General features: G+C 35.7%; 2 protein-coding genes across 9 annotated transcripts in view; both read right to left on the bottom strand.

Annotated features, from left to right (window-relative positions):
- Rabgap1l (RAB GTPase activating protein 1 like) overlaps positions 1 to 12034 on the bottom strand; it is a 711712-nt gene that overhangs the window by 447235 nt on the left and 252443 nt on the right. The window lies entirely within an intron of this gene.
- On the bottom strand, positions 18 to 1268 carry Gpr52 (G protein-coupled receptor 52). Its single transcript, XM_004626785.1, has one exon. It carries the CDS (start codon positions 1236 to 1238, stop codon positions 153 to 155), a length of 1086 nt encoding a protein of 361 aa, XP_004626842.1. The 5' UTR covers positions 1239 to 1268; the 3' UTR covers positions 18 to 152.

The raw sequence follows: 12034 nt of genomic DNA on the forward strand, positions 1-12034 counted from the left end.
GAGAGGAGAGGAGAGGAGAATCTTTACTGTCATCCTTCATTTCATTGTGAACTATTCAAGTAAATATTTCTCTGGTAGCAACCTTCCAGATGAATCAAGAATATAATCCAAACCTACTGTCAGATTACATTTGATTTACTGCCTAAGTCTCTTCAAATGGAGCAGGAATTTGCCCGTTTCTTAGGTTTGGGGTCTCGGGCTTCCTGATCTTTCACACATATACAAGACGTGCACATTGTCTCAGAAAGTCTTCGGAGGCCTAGCCGGAAAACACTGTTGGAGAGGCTGTATATCACACAGTTACAAAAGCTATTACTTATAGCCAGCCAGGTTGTTAAAAAGGACAGTGTTGGATTGTCCAAGACTCTGGAGCTTTCTAGAAGAAAGTAAATAATATAGGGGAGCCACAGCATATAAAATACACTGGTTATTCTAAATAAAACCATGGCATAGCGTCGGTCAGGGCTGTGTCCTGTGTCTCTGGAAGTATCTACTTCATGACTGGGGAATCGGGCCCTTCGGTCATTTATCTCTTTGGTGTGCTGCCGGCAAATTCTGAAAATGTGAAAGTAAGTGAAGCAGACAACAAAAGCAGCAGGAGCATAAAGTAAACAAACAATAAACCCAGTAAAATAGGCATTCGTGAGCCAAGAGGTGGCACACCATTCAAAAATGTCACCATGGTAACCAGGTTTCCCCCAGCCAAAAAATGAAGGCAAAAAAATTAGGCAGGAATAGATCCAGATCAAAATAATGCAAATTCTCAGGCGACAAGGGGTGACCAGTTGATTGTAGGAAAGAGGCTTGGTGATTGCAAGATAGCGATCCACACTGATGCAAGCAAGACAGGCCATAGAAACACTTTTTAGAACAGAGATAATATATCCAAAAACCTGGCAAGTCAGTGACTCGTGGACACCTGTGGAGTAGTGAAGAAGTGACAGAGTAGGAACCAAGCAGCTAACTCCAACGAAGAGATCAGCATATGCCATTGTCTGTATAAAATAGCTGGTAGTATAATGATGTAAGAGTGGAGCACAATGAAAGACAAAGATAACGGTTAAATTCCCAGCAATGATTAGAAAGGTCAGCAAGACAATAACAACTGTCTCAAGGATGCAGACATCCACTGCACTGTAATGACCAAATCCAAGTGGGCAAGAGTGATGCTCAGACACATTCACAATGTCACTGCTCATGTTCAGAATCTTCCATTCAGTCCACCTGGATTCATTCATGGCTTGGAATTAAAAGGACTTGCAGTGTTGGCTCCAGCAAGCAGGTACCCTTTCCAGCATCTGTTAAAGTCAGCACACAAGTGCCTCACAACCTGCTTCAGCAGACAGTGCCGGTGCTTCTGTTACAGCTGAGCGCCCCAGAGTGCTCAGGTCTCTTCATCAGCCTTAGTTCACCACTGAGACATCTCAGCTTTGGGGAATAAGACAGGAGGGTAAGCTAGAAGGTGAAAAAGTTTCTGATTGGCTTCTTCAGGTACTCTCAAGTAACTTTTTGCAGACACAAGGCACTTCTAAAGAAAATACTGTAGATCGGTTACCTTGTGCTATAAAAAAATAAATCTGTAAAAAGAAAAAACTTCCAAGAAAAGGAAAGCTTCTGTGTGTAGGCTGTTTTTCTCTCCTAAGAGAGGTAGTTTCTTAGGGATCAACTAGGAAAAAAAGAGAAAAGAAAATCTTAAATTGTCTCAGACTTCCTGCTTCATCTACGATGGAAAATGCATTTATATTTTAAAATTTAAACAATTAAGACCTCAGATTTGCTTGGAAAGCTAAGAGAGAAAGTTCATTGTGGCAAAGAGTGTCCTCGGGCTCAGTTCAGGTTTGATGCTGACAGGTCAACTTTGTGATCCAGTTCTTTCTCTCTCTCTCTCTCTCTCTCTCTCTCTCTCTCTCTCTCTCTCTCTCTCGTAAGAAAAATTCTATTATGGTTAATTCTAAGAATTATCTCTATTTAGGCACAAAGGAGTAAAATACAGGTAACGAACTCCAGACTGCCATGTAACTCTCATTAGAAAGCAAGCAATGTATATGTCTAGTAGAGAAGATAACATACAATGAGCTAAAAGATTAACATCTGAAAACAATATAGTATAAATTTCTAAAGTTTTAATTCTGCAGGCATTTTTAAAGCATTTTTTGAGGAAAACAGGTTTAGTCAATTACAGTTTTGGGTGCTACTAACAGCAATGTAATTTATACCTCTTCTCTTTCAAAATAAAATCTTTTTAGCCATTAAACTCAGCATTTATAACTGAATAACTTTTTCCTTATAATGAGCATTACAGTTAAATTTTTGCTTAATGTTAATTCTTTTTCTTATAACCTTACACCCATATGCCACATATATTCAAATATAGATGAAACTGAGAAAACAGAGTTTCCTATACATTGAGCTTATATGACTACAAATACTACCATTACTTATTTCTAATGCTTTCATATACTATTATACTTTTATATTTCCATTATATTATTGACACATTAAATCATTATTTCAATTAAGTCTTCTGAAAGTGGAAAATTACCTTGTTTATTACATTTGGAATTATGTAGCCACACGTTAAGAAAATGCCTCTTCTATTTCTGAATTCTATTTTGAACAAGTGCTCAATTAATACCAGGACCATTAGGTAGGGTTTGAGATAGACTTGCTTTAAAATACCTCAAAACATCAAGATGAATTTAAATCCTCGAACTTGAAATACTGAAAGGCTGACAGGATAAAATCCATCCAAAAGGCTTCCAAGGTCATTCCTGTATCAGGTTTACATTTACCAAAGTCTCCCCCACCCCTTACAGTACAGGCATTTCCAAGAGTCTCTTGTCAGTCCTTTCTATAGCTCTTGAGGAAAAGGCATACACTAGAAATAAAAACATTTTCCTTCAGGAACAATGCAGCAGCTTAGTAGAAAGCATTCTTCAGAAAGTTATTTTCTGGTGCACCACCACATCATTCAGGGAAATCCTTCTTCTGTGATAATCACAGGATATTCCTTTTACATTCTTAGTTTCATTTATCACAAAATAGTTCTCTTGTTACAGGAATAAGGTAATGCTTCTCACCTACATTCACTCTTATCAGCTGCTAGACTAAGCTGCTTGATTCAGAAGTCCGATTTACTGTGATGCAGTTACCAGGATGCTGTCGGTAGATTCTTCACAATCTCTCAGTATCACTGCCTGCTTCCACCTGAGCCCAAGCCCTGCTCCTCCTCCTCATCCTAAGCTGATGCAGAACTCACCATCAGAAAGGTGACTCGGTCCTCCTGCCCCAATCAACAACACAGCCAATGGCTACTGCAGCTGAAACTGTCACTAGGTAACAGTTGCCAGGCACATGCAGGCTTATAGACTTCTCAGCAAGCTCCGATGAAGACTGACAAAAGGAGACAATGGAACTGACCAATCCTTATAATATGCTAATCGCATTTAGGAACTTCTAGAGGAATTTTCCCGATACTTTTTGTACATATTATATCCTGTGAACAGTACAAAAAAAAAAATAAAGAACTGGAATACACCTTTAAACTCTGTGGAAAAACTACCACAAGGTACTGTGACACTAAAAAGTCAGCAGTAACCTAATGCTCATTGGCAGGAAAAACTTATTAATTATTAAAAATCAGCCAAGTCTTCATGACCTGAAGTGATATGACTATTTTTTCTATATAATACATAGTCAAATTTTGATTAGAAGTTAAAAGCCATTTACTCATCTATCAAATCTTAGCCACACCCACACAATATTGATGAGTTTAATATATTTAACTGTACAAACAAAACACTAGACATAATACTAGTATGTTAAAATCTGTTCAGAGAAATCCTTAAGCTCAATTATGATCTCAGATGAATATACACATCAGAATAAATAGAAACACTGTGCAGTCCACTTTTATCCTAATATGTGGAAAAGATCAAAGGATCAAAACATTTATCATACAATGCTTGAGCTACACAAGAGCCAAGTTATAAGACAAATTAGATATTTGCTCAAATATTTGCTAAATATTAAAGACATTAATTTTTTATGTACTACAGATAACCACTTACCTATTCTAAACATATTTTTCATGATGTCAGCACTTTTTAAAAAACTGATTTGAACTGATTTAAAATTTATTTCGGAATTAAGATAAATCAGAGAAATTAAGGTGAAAGTACAAGATAACTGATATTTTTTCAGAGCACATTCTACGTGTCAAACATGGCATTATGTGCATATTTTCTCTATAAAACTGTTAACTCTTTATGGAGTTCCATAATTGTCATTTGCCAAATAAACAAAGTGGGCACTAAGCAAAATCAGTGCAGATCACCTTCAATTACAGAGGTGTGAACCCAGTCAAAATTTTTACTCTTAACAGCATTTTTGATAAACCTCATCTTCTTGTTCTTACTGATGGCTGTCAGAAAATGTTTCAGGACAATTACTTCAAATTTCATAAAAATAATATCTCAAGTACACAAAGTTCCATTCCTTCCTGCATATGTAACTTTCTTTCAGAAATACTATGATATTGCTAAAATCTTTGAAGGTTTAGGTAAAATATAGAATGGTAAGTATACTCCTCCTTACCAGAAATATTTATAAGACCAGTTAGAATAAAAAAAAATTGTAATAAATACTCTCAGTTTAAAAGAAGATATTTAAAATTAATATAAAAGAACTAGAAAAGGGCTGCAGAGATAGTTCAGCTGTCTAAGCGCCTGCCTAGGCAAGCACAAAGAGCAAGGACCAGGTTTGATCCCCAGTACCATATCCTGGGCCAGCCACGTCCCAGGTGTGCAGAGCTAGCCACCAAACCCAGGATGGTGGCGTACACCTGTAATCCCAGTGCTGGGGAGGCTGAAACAGGAGGATCACTACGAGTCCAAGCTGTGTAGTGAGACCCTGCATCAAATACATAAATTTTTTTTAAAAAATAATTAGAAAGTCCTATTTTACAGGGAAGCATTTTTACTTTAGGAGATACCTAAAAGCATGAGCTTCACTACAAAATAATTCTACAATTAAATCAATCAGTTACTAAAGCTAACTCAGTCACCAAAAATTAAATGTACCATTTTAAAAGTATAGGCTTACACATTTAAAAATAGTTTTTAGTTGTAATATTTCTAAAATTAAGGAAACAGAAAAAAAAAAAACTCATTTGAAGAATTAAAACTAGATCGCTGTTTTGACACATATTTCTAAAAAAAAAATCCTGGCAATGATTTGAATCTAAAAATACTGTATATAATCTAAATTACACATGCTTCCAATGACATATGCACATGAGACATTGTAAGAAGCTACGCCTCTGACCCATGGAGCCTCTTTCTTTCCACTAACTTAAAAGAAAAAAGTTTCAATAATTCTAACAAGGAAATGTTCTTCTTCCTAGCAACTGGTTGTACTAGTCCCTGACTTTTATTCTTTTCTGTGCTTTTTTTCTGTGCTTTTCCTTGATATGATTACAATGGGAACTAACTGATAATATGAAGGTCTAATAATAAGAGAACATTGATATCATATATTTACATAGCTCATTACATGCAGCATTCTTTGTTTTCACATTAGGCATCATTCTCTTCATTGTAAGGGTCATTAGGTGTTTTATTATTACCATTCTTTTTATAATTATGACCAACTATTTCTGTGTCCTTTAAACTGATGAATGCTAATCAAAAAATATGTAAGAGGAGTCATTACTTGGGATTACTTCAGAACTACTTCTAACAGCTAAAAGTATGTAACATCACTAGAGGATATACCACAAGCATCTGGTTTTTTTATTTAAAAGCAATCATAGCAAGCAAACACATAGAGACTAAAGCAATCATTTCATTTTTAAGACATTTTAAGGTACCAAAAAAGTGCATGTATTCAAGCTACACCAATTTCCTCAACTACCCCTCCTCTCTGCTAACTTTTCTCCATTTTTACTCTCATCCAAGGCAAGCTAGAATGATCTGACGCTTGGACAACTGAGGTGGTTTCCAAACTAGTCTCTAAGTTGTTTATGGCTTCTTCTCAATTCATTATCCACAAAACAGTATATTCGCTCCAAAATGCAAACCAGATCATGTCACTCCCTGTTTAGAGTATTTCATGGGTTTTATACTGCACTTAATATAAAATCCTAAAACATCTTATGAAATCTAGTCCCCATGTATCTGTCCAATCTCATTTCTTTTATTTAGTATTCCCCAAACTGTCTTTGCCTATCCTAGCCCATCCCCCTCACCCTAGTTCTGTATACATCTGTCACATTACTACTACGTCAGGATATGTACTCTTGATTTTTACTCTGCTAACACACTTCTTTAATTTAGCTATAATCTTTTGGTCTCAGTCCAAATAATACTTTCTCTGAGGAAATTCCTTGAGTTACTACAATGTATGAGACAAGATCCCACACTTGTCACAGGTTATAATTTATTTTATTCAGCTTTATCTTGACTAGATTGCAAGCCCCATAAGAGAAGAAAACATCTGTTTTGTTTGCCATTAGTTCTCAAGTATCTATACTATATAGTACTAGGCACAGAATAAAAATTCAACAAAAAAGTATTTAGCATTTTTAATATAAGGAATATTAAAATGTAGTCTAAAATCTATGAGGACTAAATTCAGTCCGTTTCTCTGAAGTTCAGAATAGTTACTTGCAGTCCCTTGAACAACACACTAGATTTGCAAGAAAAAAAAATAGAAAACCTATGATCAAAATCTAATCTCCTAATATATCCAAATTAAGAGCAATACTGGTCATCTAAAAATCCACTTAAACCCAAGTGAATAAGAATACTTAACCTAGTATTTTGAAAATTGTACTTGGCAAAAAAAGATTGCTATTTTGATGATATAAAATGCTATAAAGTGTAATAACAGTGCATTTTAAGTATATTATCAAATTATAATATTAAATTTAGTTGGTCTAAGAGCCAGAAAGCAAACCATCTAAAATAATACACAGCAAAACCTACTTACTTAGTAATCTGTAAGGGCAAAAACAAGTTTATATTCTTAACTTGGTTTCATTATGCAACACTTAATTGGCAACTTAAAATATTTAACAAAATTTAAGATAGTTTCACTACAGGAAGAAAACTTTTCAAACCAGAAATGTTAGCACATGTCTCTAATCACAGCTCTTGGGAGGCTGAGGCAGAAGGTTAAATATGAGTTTGAGGCCAGCCAGAACTATAAAGTGAAATCCTGTGTCAGAAAAACAAGAAAGACAGACAGAACACCACTACCACAAAAAATACCTCTTCAACCTGATAAAGATATTCTATAAGAAAGAATATTTTTACAGGACATTTATTGATGAAAGATTAAATGCTTTTTTTCCCTAAGACTGGAAAAAATGGAAAGGCTGTCTGCTCTCACCATTCTATACATCTTGTATTACAAGTCCCATCCAGGATAACAGGAAAGAGAACAAGCAAAAGATATTCAAGAAAACAAAGACATGACTGTCTAATAATAAGAAATATTAAAATGCCTGCTAAAGAATCCATTAGAACTACTTAGCAAATTCTATCAAAATACAAGGTCAATATACAAAAAAATTTCATTTCTATATAATTATAACAAAAAGGAAGTAAAATTATAAAATAAACATTTTACAATGGCCATAAAAGGGAATAAATCTAATAAAGATATATAAAACCTCTATTCTGAAAACTATAAAATGCCATTAAGACAAGGTAAAAGGTCTTAAGCAGTCTGACAACAGGCTATTTTTATGAAATAAAATACTCAATATTGTTAAAAATATCAGTATTCCCCAAACTTCATTACTCTTGTTAAAATTCAAGCAGTTCTTTCTTTCTTTCTTTCTTTCTTTCTTTCTTTCTTTCTTTCTTGTTCTTTCTTTTGTAGAACTAACAAGCTAATGATTGTAAATCTATGCGCTACTGTTGACATCCAAATTGTCCCCAAAAGGCACACTGTACTGAAGCAGTGGTTGCTAGCATACGGATTTTTGTAGGACTGACTAGATCATCAGGGTGTTCATTTCATCCCTGGGTTAATCCACTGGTAAATCCACAGCTGATAGACTACTAGGAGTAAAGGTCTAGTTGATCGAAAGGGGTCATGGCGCCTGCCCTTCCGGACTATATGGGGTCTTATTCCAGGAGCCCCCTCCTCCCTTCTCCTCTCTCTGTGCCTCCCTCCCTCCCAATGCTATCTGAGGTAAGCAGCATGGGTCTGCACGCTTTTTATTTATTTTTTTTTTTTATTTATTTTTTTTTTTTTGGTGGAACTGGGGATTGAACTCAGACCTTGCACTTGCCAAAGAAGCGCTTATTCCACTGAGCCATCTCCCCGGCTCCTGCCGCCCTTTTGACCAGATGCACTGCCTTTCCATGGGTCAAAACAGTGGAGTCAGCAGACCATGGACTGAAATCACTGACACCACAATCCAAAACAAATCTTTTCTCACTTAAGTTGTTTTCTCAAATATTTTGTCACAGGCACAGAAAGATGACTACACAGTACATAAACACAATGAGTCTAGGACAGATAAAACAACCTTAGGACAGTAACAATAGACAAACTTGGAAGACTGGCCAAATCTGATTTCCACACAACTATAAAGCCACAGCAGAAAGACTGAAACAGATATAAACAAATAGATAAGATTCCAAAAATAAACCAACAATTATATGGTCAACTGCATTTCAATAAAAACTGTAAAACATGTCAAGGGGAAATGAAAATCTTTTCATAAAGGTACTAGAAAAATCTGGAACCCCATCTGGGAAAAAAATGAACTTCTGTATATTGCATGCCAAAATTTAGTTAAAAGGATCATTTCTCAAAACATACAATTGGAACTACAAATACGTAACTTCGAAAATCAATTCTAGGGGTCAGGGATACACTTCAGTGGTATAAGCGCCTACCTGGCAAGCGCGAGGTCAGAGTGTGATCCCAGATACAGATTAAAAAAAAAAAACAACCTAAAATCAATTCTCGAAAGAGAGTATCATCATGACATAAAAGTAAACGAAGATTTCCTTAAGATAACAAAAATTTAACAAATAATACTCAAAATAAAAATTCTTATCAAAAGATATTAAGATAATCAGCAAGCCAAGCATGGTGATGCATGCCTATAATCCCAGCACTTGGGAGGCTGAGGAAGGAGAATTGCCATGAGTTCAAAAGCTACGGATGCACAGAAAGTCCAAGACTGGTGGTCTGAACTACATGGAGAGACCCTGTCTCAAAAAGAATAAAAGAAAGAAAAGATAATCAGCAAGTCAAAACTGGAAGGTAGTATTAGTAAAATATAACAAATCACCTATATCCAAAATATATGAGTCATATAATTAAAAATACAATAGAATGCTACCCAGCAATGGAAAAGGAAAAAGATTGAAAATATAAGCAATATAGGTGAATCAAACAATTAAAGAAAACAAGCCATCTCTTAGAGTACACACTATGCGATTTTAAATTACTTTTTGAAACAGAAAAACTAATTTTTACTGAAATAAATCAGGACAGTATTTGCAGTGTGTGTACATGCATGTATGCACACAGGTGTGCATACTCATACACACAGGTTCAAGAACCAAAGGGCAAGAAGCACAAGGAACTTTCAGGAATGCAGGAAATACCCTGTATCTTGATAGGTGTGGGTTATATGCATGTATCCATGTCAAAATTAATAACAATGTAACATTTAATGCTTGTGTACATTATAACCAAAGACAATGTTAAACCTATGGTTGCATTTGCATGTAGAGTACTACATGTCTGTGTAAAACTGCAAAATGAGAGCCCCAAATTACCCGAACAAATTTTATGACAAATGAGAAAACCACACATACTGATTTTTGAAAGTGAAATGCCAAAACTCACTGAAGCCATGTTTTATCAAGAACTAAAACTATTATGATGACTAAACAAAACATAACCTAGCGAACAAAGAAAGCATATTTAGCCTTTGCATACTTTCACAATCAAAAAGTACACGTGACTCACAACTCAGTGCTATACTCAGACACAAAACAACCCAGAGGCAAGTAAGACACTGGGTGAGACAAGCCTAACTAAAGGGCAGTTATATAACACTTTCAGGTTGCTGTGATTAACCAAGATTTAAGACAACTGGCCACGTAAGCCAAAGTTTGAAAGGTCCCATTAATCTGAATCAATTACAAAGAGAAATGGAGAAATACACTGCTAATTTGCATGTGACATTTAATTTATCAAATTAATAAAAATTTAATATATTTGATATTTTATTAATAAAGGAACCCTCAAGTTAAAAATATTTGAATGATGGCACATGCCTGTAAACCCAACACTGGAAATGAAGGCAAGTGTTCGAAGCCAGCCTGGGCTACATAGTGAATTGAAGATCAGCTGGAATCAAATAGAGAGAGCCTATCTCAAAAAAATAAACAAAAATATCAAATCAATTGACCAAGTTAATATGCACAGCACTGAAATAAAGCCATGTACAACATGATCTTTCCATATTTTTCTCTTACTTTTTTCCCATAATTTTATTGAGAAACAAATAGCAATGAGACAGTTTCAAACCAAATTGGTAGGGCAGTTTCAATAATTAACACATTGTATACCTTCTTCCTAGTGCTTAATTGCTGTACAAGATGCAGACATGATATCCTATTTACAAAGTCTTACATATTTTTGCTTAATATTTAGTTAAGTTTGAAAATAAGAAACTATGACTTAGACAAAAGAATATAAATAGGCTTTGGAATTGGGACAGATTTGGGTTGTCACAATGACAACACCACTCCCTAACTATGAGGCTTTGGTTATGTCATTCTCTCCAAGCATCTCAACTTCTGTCTGCAAAATGGAGCTAAATCCTACTTTTAAAAAGTGGTTATGAAAATTAGATACTAAGGATGAAATGCTTAGCAGTTCAATCAAAGCTCAGGAATTTTTTTTTAATTATTTATTTATTTATTTGTGTGTGTGTGGCCAGCTCAGCCCACCAGGGGGCAGGGCTGGCTGGCATGTGGTGCTGGGGGATTGAACCGCGGTCCCTGTGCTTTGCCAAGCCTATTCCAAATAGGTGCTTTAGACCACTGAGCCATCTCACCAGCTCCAAAGCTCAGGAAATTAATAACAATATTTTTTTCTTTTCAATACTCCCTCCATAAACATTCCTTTTAAAAATACACATCCTAAGCCCAGCCAAATAGCTCAGTGGATTAAAGTACCTGCAAACAGGCATAGGTGCCAGGGTTCGATCCCCAGGCCGCAGAGGTGGCCCCGCCCACAGGGTGCACTGAGATGGCAATTGAGACTGGGTGTGGTGGCACGTGCCTGTAATCCCAGCTCTTGGGAGGCTGTAAACAGGTGGATCACTATGAGTCCAATCTAGTAGTGAGACCCTGAACATCCTGTAAATCCTTCACTAAAATAAAAAAATAAATAAAAATAAAAATACACATCCTTAAAAGAAATATCACTGTCTAAACATAACTTTTTAAAAAAAAAAAATGTATTCGGTACAGGGTCTCACTACGCAGTTGGACTCATAGTGATCCTCCTGTTTTCAGCCTCACCAGTGCTAGGATTACAGGCATGTGGCACCACGCCAAGACTCAGTCAACTCAGTGCACCCAAGGGCAGGTCTGGCACAGCATGTGGTGACAGGGATGGAACACCAGTCTTTACACTTGCCTAAGCAGGCGCTTAGTCCACTGAGCTATCTCGCCAGCCCTGAACATAACTATTCATGATACAAAAATCCTGTGTTTCACAAGATAACAATAAGTCTTAGTACAAAATCCTTAGCCATATACTTCCTACATTTTCCAAGTAATAGGGAACTTTTTTGACTTTTTAATATTTTCCTATTTTAATTTCTATAAGATGTATAATTTACCTGCTCTGCCTCCTAAACTGAGAATTCTGAACATAATTTAAAGTTTGCTAATAGGCTGCCATCATAATTGTCAATATAAATTAGAATACTGCCTTTTAATACACTCATAAATTTTGGAGCTGCTGGAGATACACACATATATAT

Source organism: Octodon degus, unplaced genomic scaffold, assembly GCF_000260255.1.
Source record: "Octodon degus isolate 3935 unplaced genomic scaffold, OctDeg1.0 scaffold00017, whole genome shotgun sequence".
Lineage (NCBI taxonomy): Eukaryota > Metazoa > Chordata > Mammalia > Rodentia > Octodontidae > Octodon > Octodon degus.

What these genes read in the sequence shown, in the direction of transcription:
- Gpr52 (XM_004626785.1), bottom strand. Translation starts at nt 1,238, where the DNA reads ATGAATGAATCCAGGTGGACTGAATGGAAGATTCTGAACATGAGCAGT.